This window comes from Cetorhinus maximus, chromosome 23, assembly GCF_964194155.1.
Source record: "Cetorhinus maximus chromosome 23, sCetMax3.hap1.1, whole genome shotgun sequence".
NCBI classification, from domain to species: Eukaryota; Metazoa; Chordata; class Chondrichthyes; order Lamniformes; family Cetorhinidae; genus Cetorhinus; species Cetorhinus maximus.
In genome coordinates, this window is record NC_135901.1 from 40,123,274 (window position 1) to 40,150,102 (window position 26,829).

The following is a 26,829-nucleotide window of genomic DNA, read 5'->3' on the forward strand; positions in this document are numbered from 1 at the left end:
GTGGTGCTGTTGTTGTCTGGCACACTGACCTCTACCTCGTGGAGGCTGAGCGTCAACTCGCAGACACTTCCTTCTACCTCTACCTGGACCATGACCCCACCACTGAACATCAAGCCATTGTTTCCAGGACTGTCACTGACCTCATCTCCTCTAGAGATCTTCCTCCCACAGCTTCCAACCTGATAGTCACCCAAGCTCGGACGGCCCGCTTCTACCTCCTACCCAAAATCCACAAACAGAACTGTCCCGGCAGACCAATCGTGTCAGCCTGTTCCTGCCCCACGGAACTCATTTCTCGTTATCTTGACTCCCTTCTCTCTCCCCTTGTCCAGTCCGTTCCCACTTACATCCGTGATTCCTCTGACACCTTACGTCACATCAATAATTTCCAGTTCCCTGGCCCCAACCGCTTCCTCTTCACCATGGACGTCCAATCCCTCTACACCTCCATCTGAGGGCCCTTAGCTTCTTCCTTGAACAGAGGCCCGAACAATCCCCATCTACCACTACTCTCCTCCGTCTGGCTGAACTTGTTCTCACGCTGAACAATTTCTCCTTTAACTCCTCTCACTTCCTCCAAATAAAAGGTGTGGCTATGGGTACCGCATGGGCCCCAGCTATGCCTGTCTCTTTATGGGGTATGTGGAACATTCCTTTAAGACTCTCCTTAAAACCAACCTCTTTGACCAAGCTGTTGATCATCTGCCCACGTGCTTCAGTTTTAAATATTCCAGTATACTTTGGAATGTTTTGTTATGTTCAGCGTGCTATATAAATGCAAATATTGTTGTTGATTTGGACATATAATATCATTGACTGAAAGTCCTGTAACTCCTTCCCAAACAACTTTCTGGGAGCATCTTCACCACTGTGGCTGCAACGGTTCAGGAAGAAGGTCCACCAACACCTGACCAACACACAACTGGGGAGTGACAATATCTGCTGGTCTTGTTAGTGACTTCCAATTACCAGGAATGGAGTTAACAATAAATCTCTGATAAAAATAAGCGATAGAGATACTTGTTATTAAAACAATGCTCTTAGATATAATGGACAGTGCCTGCTCAACAACCTGATCACCCCCAGAATCTCCCTCCCATCACATTCTCACATTGGAAATTGCTGGGCCCGATTGGTTTTCAAAGTCCCCGGGCTTTAACCCAGCAGTTTCTCCGCCAACTCCTCTCCAGCTCAAAACTGTTGAAACAACAAACTCGATTTCAAACTGGCTCCTAATTGGCCTGTCTGTGTTTCTAGACTTGGCTCCATAAAACAATAAATCGAAAGCAACGATCTGCAAGGCTGGATCTGAAGTTAAGAGATAAAATATTTTAAATCTCCAGCAGGTTAGACAGCATGAACAGATGAAGAAACAGAAGTAGGTGCTCAGGTCGCTGACCTGCCTTCAGACTGCACGGAAACTTTCGGCGACGTCCGCCAACTAATGGCGGGCAAGGTTCCCATAATGCTATGCGCCCCAGAAACCGCTCTATCTAAAAGTTGTTAATTTCCTGACCGAAGGTCGGTTGCCGCAATCGGCAGGTGGCAACTATGGCGCCGGGAGAGTCAAGGAGGAGAAGAACTGCAGCAAAATACAGGAGGATGATCACCCGCCATTATTACAGAACAATAAGCCGCGCATCTGCGCTTGCGCACCCACACCAGGGCCGGGACTAACAACTGTCCCGCATCCAGAATCACCGGGACCTGCAGCCTGGAACTGGGAGTGGGAGAAGCGGGAAGAATGAGGATAAACAATATAATCCAACACTCACAACAACCTCCATTCCCGCGATAGTGAGACAGAGTTTAGAAACACTCACCAACACGATTCCAGTGAAACTTCCACGAGGAAAAGAGGGAGCAGTGACTGTGCCTGCTCTGATATAGCCCCAGACCTGTCACTCAAACCCCCCAACTCCGCCCAGTTCACAGCTCAACCTACCAGCTTGCAGCTTCATGCACCTTGACCCCGCCCGGTCCAGGTGTGGGACAGTCCAAGGTGAGTCCTTCGTGTAACCAGGACAGTGGGGGAGGGGTGACCTCCCACCCTGTGCTTTGTCCCAAATGGTTCCATCCCCCCCTCCCCCAAGGCCCACTAAACACTGCATGCAGACGGCTGATGGACCTTGGGTATCCTCACTGACCTGCACAGGTACATTATGCTGCACCCAACCCCCGATACACTCTGTAAACAAGTTGTTTTTCTTTTTTTCTGCTGCCCCTTCGCGTAAACATCTTGTTTTATACAAGTTTTGTTTAAGACTTGTTCAATCTTGTTTAATTGCAGGGCTACGGGGCAAAGGCAGGGACGTGGCATTAGGTAAATTGTCCCTTCAGGGGGCTAATACAGACACGATTGGCTGAATGGCCTCCTTCTTTGCTGTAACCATTCTATGATTCTCTGACTTGTCCCTATCGCGCTGCTCCATTCAAAGTTATTCCCAACTTCTGCTATTGTCCCTGGATCCCTGTTTAATCAAGTAATTCCTCCCCTTTCCCCTGCTCACCCTGTACAGTGTGTGTCAGACATCCTCCGGACACCTCCCCCCACCACCATCCCGGCGCCATCCATCATCAGCAGATTTCTGCTTGTCTGGTTTTAGTTTATATTTACAGAATTGCAGGATTTAGCTTCAAACTCGCCTTAATTGAATCCAGTAAAACTGAAAAATTTTGTCCCACACAACAGGATAGATTATTTTGTTTAAAGTCAGAGCGAAAAATGCAGTTACTGTCCTCAATTAAAGAAGCTCTTCATTTTATTCTGCACCAGACCAGCATCTAAAACAGTGAACATTATCCCCCAGACCGGAATACAATACAGTAAACATTATCCCCCCCAGTCCCGAATATAAAACAGTGAACATTATCCCCCAGACCCGAGTTTAAAGCAGTGAACATTATCATCCCAGGACCGAATATAAAACAGTGAACATTATCCCCCCAGACCCGAATATAAAATAGCGAACATTCTCCCTCAGACCCAAATATAAAACAATGAGACTGGAGTTTCATGAGACCGAGACTTCTGTTATCGATGTGGCAAATTAATTTGGGACAATCTCTATCTTTACAAACTTTCACAGTCTACAATCTCGACGTGAATCTGAAAATGCTGGAATTCCTCAGCAGGTCAGGCCTTCAACTGTGGCAAGAGAAACAGAGTTAACGTGAAAGCTCTGTGACCTTTCATCTGACCTGAGAATATATAGAAATGTAACAGTTCATTACCAGGTGAAAAGAAGACGCTTTATAGACTTCGGGAATCAAAATTTGAGTTCAACAATTTTCTATCATAATCTCTGCCCTCATTTGTTCCTTATTTCTTTGAGTCCTAGTTTTCCTTTCTTATTTCTCTCATTTTCTTCACATTGCATTCAGACTGTTGTTATCGTGCCATTCACACCTAATCTAGAAACAGCTTTTGTGCTTTTATTAGTCCCATTACCACTCCCTTTGACCTTGCATCATGAAACCTTTTGTCAGTTAATCTCTCCCGCCCTGCAGCCTTTCATAGACCTTTCCTTCTGTTCCTCTTCCATCTCCCCCGTTTCAATGGCTCACAGACCTGAAAAGTTAATTCTGTTTCTCTCTCTACAGATTCTTCCAGACCTGCTGAGTGTTTCCAGTTTTTACTCTTTTCATTTCATGTTTTAAGCATTGCTGTAATTTTCGTTTCTCCATTCCAAGCTCTCTACCTGACATTATTAATAATTCAATTCAGTTATTCATAAATTAATTTATCTGTACTTTATGTCTTGAAAACTGATTATTTCTTGAGCTATTTATCAGTTATCAGTGTCTTTAAATGTTACAATTTCACAACTCCTCACGTTTTCCCCATACTTCCTGGCACTAATATTAAATCCTTAGTAATCTTAAATGGAAGGGTCAGCCCAGCATTGACAGACCATTCAGTTAAACTTCTGTGTGGGAAAGCATTTAGAAGCGGCAATTCAGGTCAAAATTAGGTCACTTGTACAATTTGTTCAGGACAATCGTGTTGAACTAAATTTCTTGAGTTTTTGATAAGGCAACAGAGAATGTTGATGAGGGTAATACGGTTGATGTGCACATGAACTGCTAAACGGCATTTGATACAGTGCCAAGTAACAGGCTTGTCAGCAGAGTTAAAATCCATGGGGCAGAGGCAGCATTGGCTTTGTGACAGGCAACAACAAGCATGGTGAACGGTTGCTTTTTCAAATTGAGGAAAAGTATACAGTGGGATCACAAGGGGTCGGTGGTCAGACCACTGATTTCTTGATATATATTAATGATCTAGACTTGTGTGTGCAGGGCTGCATTTCAAAATTTGAAAACAACACCAAATTTTCAAGTTGTGTTTACAGTGGGGAGGATGGTGATAAACCTCAAGAGGACACAGACAAGATAGTGGAATGGGCAGACAGGTGGCAGATAAAATTTCATTCAGAGAGGTGTGAAGTGATTCATTTCGGTAGGAAGAACAAGGAGAGGCAATATAAAATAAAGGATACAATTGTAAAAGGGGCAGCGTAATCTGGGTCCATATGTGCACAAATCATTGAAGATGGCGGGGCAGGCTGAGAAATTCGTGAATAAAGCATGTGGAATCGTGGGCTTTATGAATACAGGAATAAAGTACAAAATCAACCAAGTTAGAATGAACCTGAATAAAACACTGCTTTGGACCCAACTGCAGCATTGTGTCCAATGCTGAGCTTTACGAAGAATGTGAGAGTGTGGAGGAAAGATTCACGAGAGATCGGAACTTCAATTAGGCGAGGTGAAGTTGGTTTGTTATCCTTGGAAGGGGAAGCATTCTCTTGCATCTTTTCTGGACCCTCTGTCTTCACTTCCTTCCGAAATTGTAGCCATTCAGTGGCGGTGATGTTAAAAGCTTTCTTTCATGGAATGTGGGCAGGGACAGCATTTGTTGCCCTTGAGGCAAGTGCTTGCCACACCATTTCAGAGGGTTATTAAGAGTAACCACATTTCAGTGTGGATCTGGAGTCACATGTCAGACATGTTGGCGGAAATGGCGGAGGATGATCCTTTGATCCAACTCCAGCATGATGCCACCACCTAACACATCTTCCCTTCACCTCCCCTGACGGCATTCCGTAGGGATCGTTCCCTCCGGGACACCCTGGTCCACTCCTCCATCACCCCCTACTCCTCAACCCCCACTTATGGCACCTCCCCATGCCCACGCAGAAGATGCAACACCTGCCCCTTCACTTCCTCTCTCCTCACCGTCCAAGGGCCCAAACACTCCTTTCAAGTGAAGCAGCATTTCACTTGCATTTCCCCTAACTTAGTCTACTGCATTCGTTGCTCCCAATGCGGTCTCCCCTACATTGGAGAGACCAAACGCAAACTGGGCGACCGTTTTGCGGAACACCTGCGGTCTGTCCGCAAGAAAGACCCAAACCTCCCTGTCGCTTGCCATTTTAACACTCCACCCTGTTCTCTTGCCCACATGTCTGTCCTTGGCTTGCTGCATTGTTCCAGTGAAGCCCAACGCAAACTGGAGGAACAGCACCTCATCTTCCGACTAGGCACTTTACAGCCTTCCGGGCTGAATATTGAATTCAACAACTTTAGATCTTAAACTCCCCCTCCCCCCATCCCCACCCCGTTTCTTTCCCTCCCCACCCCCCCGCTTTTTTTTCAATAATTTATATAGATTCTTCTTTCCCCACCTATTTACATTATTTTTAAATCTAAAATTAAAACCTTGTTAGCCTTTCCACCCCACCCCCACTAGAGCTGTACTTTGAATATCCTGTCCTCCATTCTTAATTAGCACTTTTCTCAGACAAAACACCTCTCTGACCCTTTTGTCTGTGACATCTTTTGATTATCTGCTCATCTCCACAATCACCACACCCTCAATGTCTCTCTCTCTCCCCACCCCCACCTTAAACCAATTTATATTTCTCCCTTCTTCTAACTATGCTTCAGTTCTGCCGAAGGGCCATGAAGGCTCGAAACGTTAACTGATTTCTTCTCTGCCGATGCTGTCAGACCTGCTGAGTTTTTCCAGGTAATTCTGTTTTTGTTTTGGATTTCCAGCATCCGCAGTAGCTTTTAGCTTTTTGTTTTTAGCAAACTGTTCACACTTGTGGTGAGCAAAATGAATTGATTTCAGCGCATTGCACACTCTCGTCTGGGATTGAGTTTAACAGTTATAGCTTATTTTCTACAATTATATTAGCAGATTGAAACATTATTTATCTGCTGGAATGTTGAAATGAGAAGGAAAGGTTGATGGGATGGGAGAATGCTAATCCTCCCTCTGATACCTTGTGAAGTGAAATGATGCCCTGTCTGCAGGGAGCACGTGTCCAAGCTTCCCAGAGGGTAGTTTAAACGGTTGTGTTAACCCACTCTAACATAACTAATAGTAACACTACTTTGAACGTTATTTATAAATAATAATTTTAGAAAGCTCTGGACACAGTAATGGCTCCTTGTGCATTGTACCCAGTTCAGACTCAGTGAGGGGGAGTGGGAGCAGAGAGAACAGTTTCCTGCTTCATGTTGACACATTATACCCAGTTCAGACTCAGTGAGGGGCAGTGGGAGCAGGGAGGAGAGAGCTTTCTGCTTCATGTTGATACATTGTACCCAGTTCAGGCTCAGTGCGGGGCAGTGGGAGCAGAGAGAAGAGAGTTTCCTGCTTCATGTTAACACATTGTCCCCAGTTCAGACTCAGTGAGGAGGAGTGGGAGCAGGGAGGAGAGAGTTTCCTGCTTCATGTTGATACATTGTTGGGAACTCGACAGAGCAGTTCTGATGAATCATGCAGCCTCAGCTGCTGAGTGCTTCCAGCTTTGTTTTTTTACTTTTAAATTTCAAGATTCATCTTCTGCAATTATTATTTTTACAGATCTGTATTTCAATTGATCCTAGGCTTGTTTTCAATTTGTGATTAGTAGTTTTTCAGTTTTGTGTATCCATGCACAGAATGTGAGACAGCATTTATTGCCAATCCCTACTTGCCCTTGAGAAGGTCGTAGTGAGCTGCCTTCTTGAACGGCTGCAGTCCTTGTGGTGTAGGAACACCCGCAATGCTGTTAGAGAGGACTTAATTATGATACAACCTTTCAGAGCCAATAATTAAACTTGGCTCAAATATATTAAGTGGAGAAATGAAAGCAAAATGTTCACTTAAAAGATACTGAAACACGATATTTATTCATGTGCTGATATAATACGCATCTATTTAATTGATTTATTAACCTGCTGTGTGCTGCTCCACCTGTGTTTTCCAACCCATCTTTTGAAGACTCCAGCCGAGCAAAGAAAGCAATTAAATTATTTCAGCAACCTTGAACTTTATATTCACCCCCTTTCAGCATTAGGTGATTTTTTGTGCTAAGCAGACTTCATACAATCCAAAGGAAGACATTTTATTAAATGGAAGTGACTTCCATCCCATCTTAACTGGATATTCTTAATTATTGCGCACGTGTCCTCTGAAGGCTGCGGCACATTTGTAACATTTAACTGTTAAACTCTGAGTTTAGATCACTGCTCTAAATAGAGAAATCCAACTAAGATGATAGTTGTAACTGTTTGTAAATATCAGGTCAGTAGCTGGAATTGGTTTTTTTTAAAGATTTTGTATGAGTAACACATTGTGACATTTTTTGTGTGATGTTTGACGTGTAACTTATGGACTCTGGCTCCATTACTTTATACATATTTGTAAAGTTAAATGCTGGTCTGTTTTATAATGATTGGTGCAATAACCACCTAGTGTTCGTTTTCTTATTTTAAATGCAAAGTTGGGGCTGTTTTCAGGATAAGCTGTCTTTCTAAAGCCGGGACATCTGTATGAGTAATCCAGAGGGTGGCTCATGCTCTGAGGACACAGGTTCAAATCCCACCACGGCAGCTGGTGGAATTTAAATTCAATTAATAAATCTGCAATCACAAGCAATGAGACCACCATCAGATTTCGTAAAAACACATCTTATTACCCATGTCTTTAGGGAAGGAAATTTGCCATCCTCATCTGGTCTGGCCTACATATGACTGATAAATAACAATAAATAAGATAAGTAAAATAATTTTTTTTTAAATGCGCTATGTAACTGATTTCCTGGTGGTAATTTAACCTGGAATCGCCATAGGTGATATTAATAATTAACACATTCCCATGACATCTCAGTTTACCAAAGTCTGTCCCAATCCATGTGAATGATAAATAGGTTCTCACAATAGTGGGAGGCCAATTTATTAGTGAAGCTTCATCGACTGTACCCAATATTTCATGCTGCCATTTATCCATTGATGCGTTTTTGACATCCAAAAGTTTCAGAAATATTACCAAACAGAAACAGACTGTCACCTCCAACAAGTCTATGTTGAGAATCCACAAAAGAATTAGTCCTAATCTCACAGACCCGCTAATCCGCTAAAAGCTATGTTTTTCTCTCGAGAGGCGCGACCAGACCTGCAGAGAATTCCAGCATTTTCTGCTTTTTTTTATTTCAGTAAGCCAGCATCTGCAGCATTTTGATTTTCTTTAACTAATTAGTGCTAAGAATGTGGAAGCCATAAGGTTTGAGATCCATTTTTCAGCTAAAAATGTCTAAGTAAGCTCACGTGCACAAGCTGAAAATGCAAATGGTTCACACCATTGACCCAATTACTGACACAGGAACACAGTCACATCCAGAGACCATCCAGATATTTCACATGTGCGAAGGGATTTATTCAGTTTGCAAAGCAGTAAACACACCAACTTTAAAATTCAAAGGATTTAATCCACCGTCAGAGCATTCCTGTTGGCAGGGTTAAAATGAACCATGTATAGTGAAAAATAATCTATATGCTGAGACTCCATCGAGTTCGGATCTAACTGCAGGGTATTTGTTCTGCTCTTCATAACATCTAGGAGGGAATTAGGGTACAGCCCAGAGCATTTTAGTTGCTGTATCAATTGATTCGAAGACTTTATACCTTGTCCCGATGGCACCCATTGTATTCTGATTACTGGACTGCAGTTTCATTCTACAACGTTACCCTTCAATGGCGGAGTGGTCACCCAGCATTCACTGCGGTGCAGAATGTGCCCTATTCTCATTACAGCAGCTCCCCGCACATGCGCAGGACGGTGTGTGCTTGGAGCATGCACATTGCGGTATTTTTCACGAGCATGCGCAGTGCTGGTCTGGTACTGAAACTGCTCAGAGCGAGTGAGGGAATGTCGAGTGGAGCAAACTAACAGAGTTAGTGGGTGTGTGAGGAGGAATGGAGTCGGTGGAGTGGGCAGGGAGGCTTCATAAAGACACAGTGCAGGCCGCAGACCCCAAATAACAAGGTACCGGTCTTGTGTTTACAGAGAACGGGCCGAGAAATTCTGGATTTCTCCCTTCGCCAGGCCCGGGGTAACGGCCGCCATCTTTATAGGGGCAATGTGCAGCAGGGCGCATGCGCGGTCATCCTGGTCCAGGTCGCAGGAGGAGAGAATGTTGTGAGTTTCTAGAACAAAAACAAAAATACCTGGAAAAACTCAGCAGGTCCGACAGCATCTGCGGAGAGGAATACAGCTAACGTTTCGAGTCCGAATGACTCTTCATCAGAACTAAGGAAAAATAGAAAATATAAGCTGGTTTAAGGGGTGGTGTGACAGGTAGAGCTGGATAGAGGGCCAGTGATAGGTGGAGATAGTCAAAAGATGTCATAGACAAAAGGACAAAGAGGTGTTGACGATGGTGATATTAGCTGATAAATGTGATAATGGGGACATTAAGGGTAGAAAGCAGGACGAGCTAAGTACAGATAGCCCTTGTGGGAGTGGGGTGCAGGGGGGGGATCGAAATAGGCTAAAAGGTAGAGATAAAACAAGACCTGCCCCTTTAATTCCCCCCTGCTCACCGTCCAAGGGCCCAAATAATCCTTTCAAGTGAAGCAGTGCTTCAATTGGACTTACCTCAATTTAGTCTACTGCATTCGTTGCTCCCAATGCTGTTTCCTCTACATTGGAGAGACCAAATGCAGACTGGGTGACCGCTTTGCGAAACACCTTAGGTCTGTCCGCAAGCAATACCCAGACCTCCCTGTTGCTTGCCTTTTCAACACTCCACCCTGCTTTCATGCCCACATGTCTGTCCTTGGCCTGCTGCATTGTTCCAGTGAAGCTCAACGCAAACTGGAGGAACAGCACCTCATCTTCCGACTAGGCACTTTACAGCCTTCCGGACTGAATATTGAGTTCAACAATTTTAGATCATGAACTCTCTCCTCCATCCCCACCCCCTTTCCGATCCCCCCTTTTCCCAATAATTTATATAAATTTTTATTTTCCCACCTGTTTCCATTATTTTTAAATGTATTTCCATCTATTGTTTTATTTCTACCTTTTAGCCTATTTCGATCCCTTCCCCCCCGACCCCACCCCCACAGATAACCCTATCTGTACCTTGCTCATCCTGCTTTCTACCCTTAATGTCACCTATTATCACATTTCTTAGATAATATCACCACCGTCAACACCTCTTTATCCCTTTGTCTATGACATATTTTGGTTATCTCCACCTATCACTGGCCCTCTATCCAGCTCTACCTGTCTCCACCCCTCCCCACCCCCCCACCTTAAACCAGCTTATATTTTACCTCTTTTCCGAAGCGGAGGCAGCGTTACCGACAGTGGGTGGGCGGGAAGGCTTCAGAAACCCCCGGTGTAGGCCACAAGCCGCGAACAAGAAACTCCCGAACCGTTTCTGTCCGGTGCTGCGAATCTCCGGAGCCGCTGTTTCCCCGGGACCGGTTTAATGGCCACCATCTTGTTTCAGCGGGGAGCAGGGCGCATGTGCGGCCATATTGGTGACGTCATGGAGTGGGCGGGGCTTGGGCTGGATGACAAAGGCGGAAGAGAATGAGAGCGGGGAGCCAGGGCTGAGCACGTGACTGGGGAATGCCTGACTCCCCGAGGACAATGTGCATTGAGAAGGTGAGGCTGAGCTGCCAGTGGTTCAAGAAGGCAGCTCAACACCACCTTCTCAGGGGCAAATAGAGATGGGTAATAAATGCTGACCAAGCCATATACCACCATATACCATCAAATAATTAGAAAAAAAAATTCTGTACCAGGCTTGACTCTTGAATAAGAACATAAGAACTAGGAGCAGAAGTAGGCAATTCAGCCCCTCGGGCCTGCCCCGCCATTCATTACGATCATGGCTGATATCATTTCGGTCTCAACTCCAATTTCCCAACATCTCCCCATAACCTTTCAAACCGTTACGAATTAAAAATCTATCTATCTCCTCCTTAAGTTTATCCACTGCACTCTGAGGTAGTGAATTCCACAGATTTTGAGAAAAGCAATTCCTCCTCATCTCTGATTTAAATCTACCACCCCATAGCCTAAAACTATGGCCTCTCATTCTAGAATACCCCACAAGGGGAAACATCCGCTCCACGTCTACTTTGTCTGTCTCCTTTAGCACCTTATATACCACAATTAGATCTCCTCTCATACTTCTAAACTTTAGCGAGTATGAGCATAAACTGCTGAATCTCTCATCATTAACCAAGCCCCACATCTCTGGAATCAATCTAGTGAACCTCCTCTAAGCCTCCTCCAATGCAACTACATCCTTCCTCAAGTAAGGGAACCAAAACTGTGCACAGTACTCCAGGTGCGTTCTCACCAATGCCTTGTACCGTTGCAGCAACTTCTCTATTTTTATACTCTATTCCTTTAGCAATAAATTACAAAATTCCAATTGCCTTCCTTATTGCCTGCAGTACCTGCATACTAGCTTTCAGCGATTCATGCAAGAGTACACCCAGATCCCTCTGCACTGATGCATTCTGAAGTTTCTCGCCATTTAAATAATGTCGCCTTTTCATTCTTCCGACCAAAATGGATAACCTCACACTTATGTAGTGAGAAGTAGCTCTATTAAGTCCGTCTTCTTTACCCCCGCTTCTACTACCCCCTTCTCTTCTTTTCTCTCTCTCTCGGACAGTGGAGTTGAAGCCCAAGATCAGCCATGCTCATTTCGAATGGTGGAGCAGCTCAATGAACCGTATGGTTTATTCCGGTTCCTATCTGTTATCTTAAGGAGGACAGAGTCTTGTGTAGACCCAGACTTGGTGGCAGGTTCCCTTCCCTGAAGGATATTAGTGAACCAGTTGGGTTTTTATGACAATCCAACAGTTTTCATGGTCACTTTTTCCTCGTGCCGGCCCCACAAATTCCCAGATTCATTCAGCTCAATTTCACAACCTGCCTTTGTGTTTTTGTGGGTTCTCTCTAACTCCCTTTTTTCTGTTTTAAATCAATTTCACAGGGTATTAGAAGGGGAGGATTTGCAGTCAGGATACTGAAACCAAACATCACATCAGGATCTGAAGGAGTCACCCAATTTATCGTAAACTGATTTTGAACATGAAGGGAAAAAGCACTGTTCAAAGTGGGGAGAAACCATGGAAATGTGGAGGCTGTGAAGAGGGATTCAGATGCCCATCTGAGCTGGAAACTCACTGGCGCACTCACACTGGGGAGAGACCGTTCACCTGCTCCGAGGGTGGGAAGGGATTCACTCGATCGTCCAACCTGCTGACACACCAGCGAATTCACACTGGGGAGAGACCATTCACCTGCTCCGAATGTGGGAAGAGATTCATTCACTCATCCGACCTGTTGCCACACCAACCAGTTCACACGACGGAGAGACTGTTCACCTGCTCTGAGTGTGGGAAGGGATTCACTCAGTCATCTGACCTGCTGAGACATCAGCGAGTCCACACTGGGGAGAGACCGTTCACCTGCTCCGAGTGTGGGAAGGGTTTCACTCGGTCATCTGACCTGCTGAAACACCAGCGGGTTCACACTGGGGATGACAGTTCACCTGTTCCGAGTGTGGGAAGGGATTCACTCGATCAACAGGGCTGCAACAACACAAGCGAGTTCACAAGGGGGAGAGGCCGTTCACCTGCTCTGAATGTGGAAAAGGATTCACTCAGTCATCCAACCTGCTGAAACATCAGCGAGTTCACACTGACGAGAGACCTTTTAAATGCTCAGACTGCGGGACGTGCTTTAAAAGTTCTGGGGAACTGATGTCCCATCAACGTGTTCACACTGACGAGAGACCGTTCAGGTGCTCTCACTGTGGGACTGGCTTCAGGCGAGCATCTCAACTCACTAAACACCAGCGAGTTCACACTGGGAAGAGGCCGTTCACCTGCTCCCAGTGTGGGAAGGGATTCACTCAGTCATCTAACCTGTTGATACACCAGCGGGTTCACACATAAAGACAGTGATTGGATTTTACTGTTAATTAATTATATTCAGGAGTGAACGATGTTTATTAGGGTCTGTTTCTCTGATGTTGAGTTCTAGGCATTAATGTCAAGTTCTAGGCATTAATGTTCTTGACAAAAGTCAAATAAATCAGCTTTGTATTACACACACAATATTGAGTCTTTTGAAGATCACAAGTAAATACAATGATGGGATTTTCCTGTTAACACCACCCGGGACTGAACGATTTTCATTTGGGAGTATTTCTGCTGATGCTAATAAATTCCAGCCCAGTTATAGGTGTTAATATTCTGGATAAAAGTCAAATAAATCAGCTTTGTGTAAAATGCACTGTCTGGTGAATCTTGTTAATATCTGAAACACAAATTAGTTCCTTCTGAAGGACTCTCCCTCTCCCTCTCCCCTGTCTCCTCCACCCTCGCCTCCAACAAGTGTGAGGAGATCATGGAGCTTCTTTGTCACCGAGATTGCGACAATCCGATCAGCTGCCTCTGCTGCTTCCCTCCCTTCCACTAACCCACCGGGACAAACTGTTTCTAAAGTTCTCCCTTGTCTGAGCCCTGAACCCACATCTTTCTCCAGTTTCTCTCCCATCTCCCTTCAAGCCCTCTCAGTGCTCATCTTGTCCATGAGACCCACCTCTGTTCCCATAACCCTATTCACATTAAACTGTTGACCATCCAACTTCTCCATTTCAACAATATCAGCTAATGGTTCTGTCTCTCTCCTGGTACTGTTCCCCTCACCTTTAAATCCACCATCATCACCCTCCTGAAAAAAAGCTTTTTCCACAATTGTCATTGTAAACTACCACCCCATCTCCAACCTCCCTTTCCTCTCCAAAGTCCTTGTAATTGGTGTCCCCCAAGGATCTATCCTTGGCCCCTCCTATTTCTCATCTACTTGCTGTCACTAGATGACATCATCCAACTATTACTAAATTATCAAACTGCTTGTCTCACATCCAGTACTGGATGAGCAGAAATTTCCTCAATTAAAAATTGGCAAGACCAAAGCCATTGTCTTCGGTCACCGCTACAAATTCCGTTCCCTAACTACCAAGTCCATCCCTCTCCCTGGGATCTGTCTGAGCCTGAACCACACTGTTCACAATCTTGGTGTCATCTTTGACTCCAAGATGAGTTTCTGACCACATATCCACTCCATCACTAATACCAGATATTTCAATCTCCATAACGTCGCCTGTCTCCACCCCACCCCCAGCTCATCTGCTGCTCAAACCCTCATCCATGTTACCTTTAGACTTGACGATTCCAATACATTCCTGGCCGGCCTCTCACATTCACCCCAACCCCACACAGAAACGTGAGATCATCCAAACTCTGCTGACCGTGAGCTTTCTCACACCAAGTTCCATTCACTCATCACCCCCGTGCTTATTGACCGACATTGGCTCCTGGTCAAGGAATGCCTCAATTTTAAAATTTGTATCCTCATTCTCAAATCTCTCCATGACCTCATCACTCCCTATCTCTGTAATCTCCAGTCACACACCCTTCTGAGATATCTGCACTCCTCTCATTCTGGCCTCTTCAACATTCAGGATTTTAATTACTCTGCCATTATTGCTGTGCCTTGGTGTGAAGCTTTTAAATTCCCTCCCTAAATGTGATGTGAGGGAACATTTTTTTCACCCACAGGGTGGTTGGAGTCTGGTACGAACTTCCTGGAAGGGCAGTAGAGGCAGGTTCGATTGAGGGATTCAGAAGGGAGCTGGATTGCTACCTGAAAAGAGAGAATGTGCAAGGTTACGGGATAAGGCAGGGGAGTGGGACTAGGTGGAATGCTCTTTCAGAGAGCTAGTGCAGACTCGATGGGCTGAATGGCCTCCACTATAATGATTCTATGATTATCCCTATTCTGGATCGGGGAACTATACTCTATCTGTATGATTGCAGTGCTGTTAATATTTACACTGGTGAGACAATCTGTTGTCAGCTTGATTACCTGGTATCTGAAACCACACAATTCAATTTTTAGAGTCAACAAGATGAACAAGGAAACACCTCATGGCCCAAAACTCCAGCTCGATATTCACAGGAGAAAGTCTGTTATCTAACACCTCGCGTGGACAGAACAGAGGAAGATCCCAACTGTAAGGAACCCTCGAAAATTTGTAAATATCTTTCAAATGCTGACAGGTTCCAGCTGTGAGTTTCCATCACATTGAAGTTAATGGAAGGTGAGAGCGTGGTTATTCTAGAAATATAACAAACACTAGGTGCACAGTCCAGTTCTAGTCAGCACTTTACAGGAAGGATGTGATCACACTGGAGAGGGTACAGAAAAGATTTATCTGGATGATGCCAGGACTGGTGAATTTTAACCCTGAGGAGGATTTGGAGAGGCGGGTGTTGTTTTCTTTGGAATAGAGGATGCTGAGGGGAGATTTAATTGATGTGTATAAAATGATGAGGGTCCCAGATAGATGGATAGGAAGGACCTATTTTATTAACAGAGAGGCCAGTAGCCAGGGGGCTGAGATTTAAAATAATTGGTGGAAAGATTAGAGGGGAGTTGAGTAATGTTTTCACTTAGAGGGTGGTGGGGAATTTTAAGTCACTATCTGAAAGGGTGGTAGAGGCAGAAATACTCACATTTAAAAAGTACTGGGTTATGCACCAGTCGTGCTGTAATTTACAGGACTACAGACCAAGAGCTGGAAAGTGGGATTGGACTGGATGGCTCATTTTCGGCCAGTACAGACATGATGGGCTGAATGGCCTCCTCTCTGCTATAATTTCTAAGATTCTGTGGTGACAAGTGGTCCTCATGTTTTTATCCGAGACAGACCTCAGCCCAGTCATTTGCTCCAAGTGTTGATGTGATGGTTCAAGTGAAGAGGTGCCAGGTATCAGGAGCAGCAGGAGCAGTGAATAAAATCGAGATGTCAGTGAGTACTAATAAAGTTTATCAGTATCTTGTTTCATTTTAATAACTTCTGCTGAATGTGGCCCTCACCCAGTGCCAGGATATTGGCAGAGCGACCATGGAAAAGGAGTTTGACACCTCTGAGATAGACAATGTCAAACGGATCCTCAGTATCTCTGTAACCTCCTCCAGCCCCACAACCCTCTGTGTAAATACAAGATGCTGGTGTTGGATTACACCCTGAGATAGACAATGTCAACCTGATTCCCCTCATCCACCAGCACAGCAACTTCTTCACAAAACACAAACAGGTTTCTAAGGCATGACATTCTTTCCCGGAATCCATGTTGAGGATCTCGAATGGATCCTTCTCTCCCCCAGTGATCAGAAACAGAATCAGAAACCTTCAAGCATCTTCCCTGTGATCGTGGCCACACTGATGGGCCTGTCATTCCCTGGCTCTGATTTTTCCCTGATTTGGAAAGTGGGAACACCATGAGCTACTTTCCGATCTCAGAGAACAATCGCTGACTCTATTGAGCTGTTGAAGTTACGGAAAAGAGGCTCACAGGGCACCCGTTCCATCTCTTTAAACCCCCTTGGGTGGACATCATCTGGACCTGTAGCACCATCTAGTTTGATATTCCCTATTTTCTCCAGGGTGACAATCCCTTTCTATTTTAATATTGATGATGTTATTGTCGACAGCACATCCCACAGCTGGAATTTGAGCATCATCCACAGGAATGCAGACTGATGTGAAACAGTCATTTAACAGTTCTGTCATAGCCTGGCAATCTGATTCAATCCGTCCTCAACTGTTTTTCAGTGTTTCAAAATTACGTTTAACCATCTTCCCACTCCTGATGGAGCTGGGAAAGCTTTGCTGTTATTTCCACAATTGTTCACCATCTTCTTTCCCAAAGATCTCTTCTCTAATGGCTGCTTTTCTCTCCCTCAATTGTGGGTGATATTTGTCCCAGTTCTCCTGGACACTGAATTCATCTTGTTCCAAACGGGGTTCAGTGTCAGACAGTTCAGGGAGTCAGGAATCATTCACCCCTAGACCTACACTGAGAGGTAAAGCCCCAGACAGTTCCTCAGTAAGGATTCCTCTGGTTCCTCACCGTATATTAGTCAGGATACTGAAACACTGCTTTCTCCCAATCCACTCCTGGAGGGCCCACTCCCCGAGCCTCCAACCTGCAGCAGGATCAGTGCTGGAGCTACACAGCGGGAGTGATTCCAGAGTAACTTTGAGGGTCGCAACCACATGGATGTTCAGGGTTGAGTATTTTTAGTTATCCTGGTGTCTGACACACATCAATAAAACAGGGAACTCCAGGAAATGTGCTCCAGGTCTTTCTTTATCTGTTGTATAATTCTCCCAGCAGTTAACAGGTACCTCTGAAATCATCTACCTGCTAATTTAATACAGAATTTTGCAAACTTATTTCAAATGTGTTTAATTCTGCCTTAAAGTAATCGATTTTGGTCTGTCACAAACACAGTAAATCTTCATAGAATAATTAGCACAGTAATTTTCAGACTGGAAATTTAAACCTGATTTTCCCTTTCAGTCAGAAACAGATCACAGTTTTACACCAACCTCTGATTTGACAGCACGTTTCCAGCATTCACCATTGTTCCTCCTGACTCTAAACACAGTTGTAAAGGAGCCTCCTGTTCTGGGTCCAGGAGCTCTGAACTATGGGGAAGAGAGCAGCTGGGACACATTTCTTACACACCTCAGGATTAACCCACACGGGGGCTTTGCTGTCAGTGAAGAGAGAGGAGAAAGAGCAAAGTACTGTTTGTCCCTCTCAGTGTGACCCTGAGGGACTGTGTCCAGGCTGAAGTTCTGTTCCTGCTGTATGATCCACGACCCAGATTGTCCTTTCTAAGCTCCAGCCAGGTGATGTTAAACACCCAGGTGGGAAAGGCAAAAAATCCACAACGTGTTTAAAATAAACCTGATTTATTTCACTTTTATCCAGAATATTAAACTTCAGTACAGTTACAGGGTTTATGAACATCAGCAGAAACAAACTCCAACTGTCAGAATGGTTCAGTCCTGGATGTGGTTAACAGCAGCAATAACAGCAGAATCCAATTCCTGCAGCCGCTTGTGAACTCGCTGGGGTGTCAATAGGTGAGATGACTGAGTGAATCTCCTCCCACACACATAGCAGGTGAACAGCCTCTCCCCAGTGTGAATGCTTTTGTGTCTCAGCACCCATTTTGCTTTTAAATCTCGGCTCATGGTCAGACCTTTGAAAAGGTTTCTGACCCATGTAAACAAGTCGATGTGTATAGATGAAAGCAAAATACTGCACATGTTGGAAATCTAAAATTAGAAACAGAAAATGCTGGAAAAGCTCAGCAGGTCTGGCAGCATCTGTGGAGAGAGAAACAGAGCTAACGTTTCAAGTCGGTATGACTCCTCTTCAGAACTCATGTGTATTGAGATGGGATGACGATGTGAATCTCTCCCACACAGAACAGATGAATGGTCTCCTCCCCAGTGTGAGTGCGCTGGTGAACACTGAGTTCAAATGATCACCTGAACCCAGTGTCACAGTGAGAGAACTTGAACAGGCTCTGGTCAGTGTGAACACTTTGATGGAACATCAGCTCCACAGAACTTTTATAACTCCTTCCGCAATTCACACATTTAAAAGATCTTCATCAGTGAGAATCCCTCCTCACACATGGAACCGGTGAATGACCTCTCCCCGGTGTGAACTCACTGGTGTTGCAGCAGGATGGACAATCACCTGAACCTCTCCCCGCAGTGAGAGCAGATGAATGGAGTGGAACCGGAGTGAATGTACTGGTGAACCATCAATGAATGTGGGTTTTTAAAGCTCTTGTCACAGTCTAAACAGGTGTCTCAGCAGGGTGGAAGAACTAGCGAATCGACTTCCACACTTGGAGCAGGTAAAAGGCCTCTCCCCAGTGTGAATTAGCTGGTGCACAGTGAGATTAGGTGATTGCCTGAACCCACTCTGAACAGTCTGCTGTCAGTATGAACACATACTGATATAGCCCCAGACCTGTCACTCAAACCCCCCAACTCCACCCAGTTCACAGCTCAGCCTACCAGCTTGCAGCTTCCTGCACTTTAACCCCGCCCGGCTCAGGTGTGGGACAGTCCAAGGTGAGTCATTTGTGTAACCAGGGGAGTGGGGGAGGGGTGTCCTCCCGCCTTGTGCTGTGTCCCAAATGGTCCCATTCTCCCCTCCCCCAGGGCCCTCTATACACAGCATTCAGACGGCTGATGGGCTTTGGGGATCCTCACGGATCTGCACAGTTACATTATCCTGCTGCCTGCCACCGATTCACTGTTTGAAAAGGTTGTTTTTCTTTCTTGCTGCTACCCAATCGCCGAAACATCTTGTTTCATACAAGTCTTATTTAAGACTTGTTTAATCTCAGGGCTACGGGGCAAAGGGAGGGAAGTCATAGAATCAGAGTTGTACAGCACAGAAACAGGCCCTTCGTCCCTTGTAACTTCGAGTGAGTTACAGAGGGGAATCAAATTGAGGGGTTCGGGGTGGTTTATGTACAGAATAAAAGATTCCCGGGAGTTAGTTACAGGCTGGAATCTAATAGAGGGGTTTGGGGTGGTTTATATATTGAATAACAGATACACGGGAGTGATTTACAGACTGGAATCTAATCGAGGTGTTTGGGGTGGTTTATCTACAGAATAACAGATACCAGGGAGTGAGTTACAGACTGGAATCGAATCGAGTGGTTCGAGGGTTTACATGTAGAATAACAGAAACCCGGGAGCGGGTTATTAGACTGGAATCTAAATGAAGGTTTTGGAGTGGTAGATATGTAGAATAACAGATATCCGGGAGTGAGTTACAGACTGCAATCTAATCGAGGGGTTTGGGGTGGTTTATATATTGAATAACAGATACCCGGGAGTGAGTGACAGACTGGAATCTAATCAAGGTGTTCTGGGTGGTTTATATATAGAATAACAGATACCCGGGAGTGAGTTACAGTCTGGAATCTAATCGAGGGGTTCGGGGTGGTTTATATGTAAAATAACAGACACCCGGGAGTGAGTTACAGACTGGAATCTAATCGAGGGGTTCGGGGTGGTTTCTATATTGAATAACAGATACCCGGGTGTGAGTTACAGACTGGAATCTAATCGAGGGGTTCGGGGTGGTTTATATATTGAATAACAGGTACCTGGGTGTGAGTGACAGACTGGAATCAAATCGAGGGGTTCAGGGTGGTTTATATACAGAATAACAGATACCCGGGAGTTAGTTACAGGCTGGAATTTAATAGAGGGGTTCAGGGTGGTTTATATATAGAACAACAGATACCCAGGAGTGAGTTGCAGGCTGGAATCTAATCAAGGGGTTCGGGGTGGTTTGTATATAGAATAACAGATACCCGGGAGTGAGTTACAGACTGCAATCTAATCGAGGGGTTTGGGGTGGTTTAATTATTGAATAACAGATACCCGGGAGTGAGTGACAGACTGGAATCTAATCAAGGTGTTCTGGGTGGTTTATATATAGAATAACAGATACCCGGGAGTGAGTTACAATCTGGAATCTAATCGAGGGGTTCGGGGTGGTTTATATGAAGGATAACAGACTGGAATATAATCGAGGGGTTCGGGGTGGTTTATATGTAAAATAACAGACACCCGGGAGTGAGTTACAGACTGGAATCTAATCGAGGGGTTCGGGGTGGTTTCTATATTGAATAACAGATACCCGGGTGTGAGTTACAGACTGGAATCTAATCGAGGGGTTCGGGGTGGTTTATATATTGAATAACAGGTACCTGGGTGTGAGTGACAGACTGGAATCTAATCGAGGGGTTCGGGGTGGTTTATATAAAGAATATCAAACACCCAGGAGTGAGTTACAGAGGGGAATCAAATCGAGGGGTTCAGGGTGGTTTATATATAGAACAACAGATACCCAGGAGTGAGTTGCAGGCTGCAATCTAATCAAGGGGTTCGGGGTGGTTTGTATATAGAATAACAGATACTAGGGAGTGAGTTACAGACTTGAATCTAATTGAGGGGTTTGGGATGGCTCATATATAGAATAACAGATACCCGGGAGTGAGTTACAGACTGGAATTTAATCGCAGGGTTCGGGGTGGTTAAGATATAGAATAACAGATACCCGGGAGTGAGTTACAGGCTGGAATCTAATCGAGGGGTTTGGAGTGGTTTATATATTGAATAACAGTTACCCGCCAGTGAGTTACAGACTGGAATCTAATCGAGGGTTTCGGGGGTTTATATACAGAATAAGAGTTACCCGGGTGTGAGTTACGGATAGGAATCTGATTCAGGAGTTCGGGGGATCATATATTGAATAACAGATACTCGGGAGTGAGTTACAGACTGGTATCTAATCGAGGGGTTTGGGGTGCTTTATATATTTAATAACAGATACCCGGCAGCGAGTTACAGACTGAAATCTAATCGAGGTGTTCAGTGGGGATTTATATATAGAATAACAGATACCCGGTAGTGAGTTACAGACCGGAATCTAATCGAGGGGTTCGGTGGGCGTGTGTACATAGAATTATTCGTTCAAATCACGAACCGTTAAAAAATCTCATTTTTCTTGTGATGTGCTGAAGTGCCGGATAAAGAGACTGATTCATGGCATGTGCCGTGTGAGTAGTTAACCAGCTTTATCCAATCGATCATATTAAATTTCTCATTGAAACTATCTGATGTTTTCTTAACTTTGACATGATTGAGAGGGGCAACAACGAGGGGAGAATTTTCTATCTTGGTCAGTTTAAGAAAAAGCCTCCGTGGACACAGAGGACTGCATTGATTGGATACGAACAGCAAAGTATTAATTTCCTAAGGTCTGGACAAGTGCTTTGTTTAAATTTTATACCATGAATAATTAATTCTGAACGAACCTACACGCTCAATGGTTTGCAGGAAAAGGATTCTTTTTAGGAAGTGTCTGAATGGAGGAAAGGGAGTTATGAAGACGGAGGAAAGGGAGTTATGAAGACGGGAAGGAATTCCAGAGTTAGAGCCCAGGCAGTTGAAGGTCCGGCCACCAATGGTGAAACCATTGAAATTGAGGATGATCAGGGAGCCAGGAGCAAAGGAAAACAGATATCCGAGGATACTGGGACTGAGGAGATAGGGAGGGATCATTTACAGAAGACAGTTCCTAACTTCTACCATTCCTTGTTTGAAGAAGTGTTTCTTCATTTCACTCTCGAAAGGCCTTCAGACTATTGATGGATTTTTAGACTATGATCCTAGATCTAGACTCCACAACCAGCAAGAACCCTCTCAGATTCCATTATTCTCCTGAAAACTTTGATTAAATCGCCCCTGATCTTTCAAAATTCCAGGCAATAACCCCTTGTTTGTGTTATTATACCACCTTGCAATTTACCCCTCGCTGTCCAGCTATCATCCTGGTAAATCTACACTGCACACAAATGGACAGGGACTCCCAAGTCTCTTTGGACGCCCACTGTTTCCAGCTTTTCACAATTTATAAAGGAATCTGTTCCATCCTTTTTAAAGTGACGACCACACATTTGCCTACAATGAAATCCATCTTTCACTCTTTTACCCATTCACTTAAGACGTTCATATCTCTGTCATTTGAAGCTTCCAGCTACAATGCTGACAATGCTGCCTCTTTTTGTGCCCTTTAGCAAATAGCAAACTTGTGGAATTCTATCCTGTTATCTTAAATGCTTAATAAACACAGATAAACTGTGACACACACACACACGAGCTTTGCAGCAGCAGACAGAATGTGAATTATCCCATCCCGGAGGTTTTTATTTCCAGATTCAAACAAGGAAAATTCAGAATTCAAATTCACAACTGCAAAGTGTGGGATTTGAGCCTCCTGCTTTCTGAATCATTAGCCCTGGTTTACAGATTAAAACATAAAATATGACATTCTGAAACAGGAGAGGGCGCCACAACGTCAATTCTGTGATTCTCTGGCATCTCATGATCAGTATCTTACAATATCTCTGCCCCCTTCATGTCTCTGAAGACTTGGAAAGTGATTCAGACATTGGGGAACCATTTCATTCTCTCGGGACATTTCCTGTGAACAGCTCCTGAAGTATTTCATTGTCCCTGGCATTTACAGTAAACGGCTCCTGCAAAGGACATCATTAAAATTCACTCTGTAATCAACCAAAACCGGTTTGTCCATTCAGACTCCCTGGGCCTCCATCCTATTGCTTCAAAGATAACTCACATTTCACAATGTCGGAATGTGTGAATGCAAACACTTTCGTCACACGTTTCCACAATACAAACACTCACACTTTACAGGGTGAAATTTTCAGGACAACATTCATCAACTGACAGAATTCCAGCTCCAAACAGAAGCTTCAAGATATAGAAAGTGACACAAAAATGAAACCACAGATTTCTCTGTTTCTGCATCCGTTATTGGACAGCACTGGTTAAGAGAGGAATTAAAGTTGGTTTTAATTGTCCCCATCAAACACTCCCAGGGCAAGTCCTGCACCACTTTAACACACAGTAAGCCTCTAACGACAATGCCCTTAACAAACATTCCCAGGACAGAGACAGCACGGTGTTAGATTCAGAGAAAAGCTCCCTCTACACTGTCTCCATAAACCGCTCCCAGGACAGGTACAGCACGGGGTTAGATATAGGGTAAAGCTCCCTCTACACTTGAGTAATGAGATTGAAAATTGTGATTTTCCTATGAATTGGAGTTCAAATTAAAAGCATAGATATTTGGCTGAATAAAAGGATAAAGCTTCAAAAATTTGTAAACATGCCTGCATATATACAATAATATCTTGTGACACATTCCTTATCCATCTTTAAAATGGAAGAGATCCTTTCTCCATCTTTCAAACGGAGGGAGATCCATTCTCCATCTTTAAAATGGAGGGAGATCCCTACTCCATCTTTAAAATGGAAGAGATCCTTTCTCCATCTTTAAAATGGAAGAGATCCTTTCTCCATCTTTAAAATGGAGGGAACTCCCTTCTCCAACTTGTGATGTGGAAGTGCGGGAACCTACAATGGAGGAAAGATTAAGCCGAATTTGGGACTGAAAAGTTAACCTACTTGTGTATCACATACGGTGACAACACAGAAGGAGGCCATTCAGCCCATCGAACTACTATCAACTCTCTGCAAGAACAGTTTTGCTGGTCTCACTCCTCCGGCCTTTCCCCATAATCCTGAAAATATTTTCCCTTCGGCATCACATCTAATTTTGGCTCTAAAGGGACGGGGTGAAAGGCACAGATAGAGATAGAGAGAGAGAGAAAGAGAGAGGGAGAGAGAGACAGGGCGAGAGAGAGAAAGAAAGAGATAGGGACGCTCGGAGAGGGAGAGAGCGGGGGGCGGGGGGGGGGGGGGAGGGGGTGGGGGTAGGGAGAGGGAGAGAGGGACATTGAGAGAGAGAGAGAGAGGGAGAGAGAGAGACAGGTGTGAGAGATTCAGAGTGAGACAGAGGGAGAATGACAGAGACTCGGGGCGAGAGGGAGAGGGATGAAGAGCGACAGAGAGTTGGAGTGAGAGAGAGAGGCAGAGAAAGAGGGGTGAGATAGAAAGGGAGACAGCGAGACAGGGCAAGAAAGAAAGATTGAGGCCATCGTGTGAAAGAAAAAGTGATGGGTGAGAGAGAGAGAGAGATCGAATCTCCATTTTAAAATGGAGGGAGATCCCTTCTCAATTGATAAAATCGAGGGAGATCCCTTCCTCAATTTGTGATGTGGAAGCGCTGGGATCTAATCGAGGGGCTCGGGGTGGATAATATGCGGAATTACATATACCTTGGAGTGAGTTACAGACTGGAAGCTAATCAAGGAGTTAGGGGTGATTTATACATAGAATAACAGATACTCTGGAGTGAGTGGTGGACAAAATCTTATCCAGCGGTTCAGGGTGGTTTACATGTAGAATAACAGACACCCGGGATTGCGTTATTGACTGGAATCTAATCAAGGGGTTCGGAGTGCTTTAAATATTGAATAACAAATACTCAGTAGTGAGTTACAGATTGGAATCTAATTGAGGGATTCGGTGGGATTTATATATAGAATAACAGATTCCCAGCAGTGACTTAGAGACTGGAATCTAATCGATTGGTTTGTGGTTTTTTTATATATTTAATAGCAGATACTCGGGAATGAATTACAGGCTGGAATCGAATCGAGTGGTTCAGGGTGGTTTATATGTAGGATAACAGATAACCAGCATTGAGTTACAGACTGGAACCCAATCGAGGGGTTAGGGGTGCTTTATATATGTAGTAAGAGATACGCGGGACTTAGTTTAGACTGGAATCTAATTGAGGGGTTCGGGGTGGTTTATATATAGAATATCAGATACCCGGGAGTTAGTTACAGACTGGAAACTAATTGAAGGGTTCGGGGTGGTTTATATATAGAATACCAGATATCCCGGAGTGAGTTACAGACGGGAATCTAATCGAGGGGTTCGGGGTGTTTTATATATAGCATAACCATTCCCCAGGAGCAAGTTATTAGACTGGAATCTAATCGAGTGGTATGTGGTGGTTAAAAGATAGGGTAACAGATACCCGGCAGTGAGTTACAGACTGGAATCTAATCGAGTGGTTCGGGTTGGTTTAGAATAACAGATACCCGGTAGTGAGTTACAGACTAGAATCTAATCGAGTGGTTCGGGTTGGTTTATATATAGAATAACAGATACCCGGTATTCAGTTACAGACTGGAATCTAATCGAGGGGTTTGGGGTGGTTTATATATAGACTAACAGATATCCGGGAGTGAGTTACAGACTGGAATCTAATCAAGTGGTTCGAGGTGGTTTATATATAGAAGAACAGATATCCAGGAGTGAGTTACAGACTGGAATTTAATTTAGATATCCGGGGGGTTATATATAGAATATCAGATACACGGGAGAGAGTCACAAACTGGAATCTAATCGAGGGGTTCGGGGTGTTTTATATATAGCATAACCGTTCCCCAGGAGCAAGTTATTAGACTGGAATCTAATCGAGTGGTATGTGGTGGTTAAAAGATAGGGTAACAGATAATTGGGAGTGAGTTACAGACTGGAACCTAATTGAGGTGTTCGGGGTGGTTTATATACTGAATAACAGATACCCTGGAGTGAATTACAGACTGGAATCTAATCGACTGGTTTGGGTTGGTTTATATATAGAATAACAGATACCTGGTAGTGAGTTACAGACTAGAATCTGATCGAGTGGTTCGGGTTGGTTTATATATAGAATAACAGATACCCGGTAGTGAGTTACAGACTGGAATCTAATCGACTGGTTTGGGTTGGTTTATATATAGAATAACAGATACCTGGTAGTGAGTTACAGACTAGAATCTGATCGAGTGGTTCGGGTTGGTTTATATATAGAATAACAGATACCCGGTAGTGAGTTATAGACTGGAATCTAATCGAGGGGTTTGGGGTGGTTTATATATAGAACAAAAGATGCCCGGGAGTGAATTACAGGCTGGAATCAAATCGAGTGGTTTGGGGACGTTTATATACAGAATAACAGATACCCGGGAGTTAGTTACAGACTGGAATCTAATTGAGGGTTTCAGGGTGGTTTATATATGGAATATCAGATATCCCGGAGTGAGTTACAGATGGGAAT

At 44.3% G+C, this 26,829-nt stretch overlaps 1 protein-coding gene across 1 annotated transcript in view; it reads left to right on the forward strand.

The window, feature by feature from the left end:
* The window catches only part of LOC144698497 (uncharacterized), a 757,701-nt gene that overhangs the window by 478,856 nt on the left and 252,016 nt on the right, over positions 1–26,829 (forward strand). The window contains 2 exon segments of the mRNA XM_078570437.1: positions 12,303–12,857; positions 12,923–13,265. Of these exon segments, the coding sequence (XP_078426563.1) occupies positions 12,401–12,857; positions 12,923–13,265 (800 nt within the window). The 5' untranslated portion in view covers positions 12,303–12,400.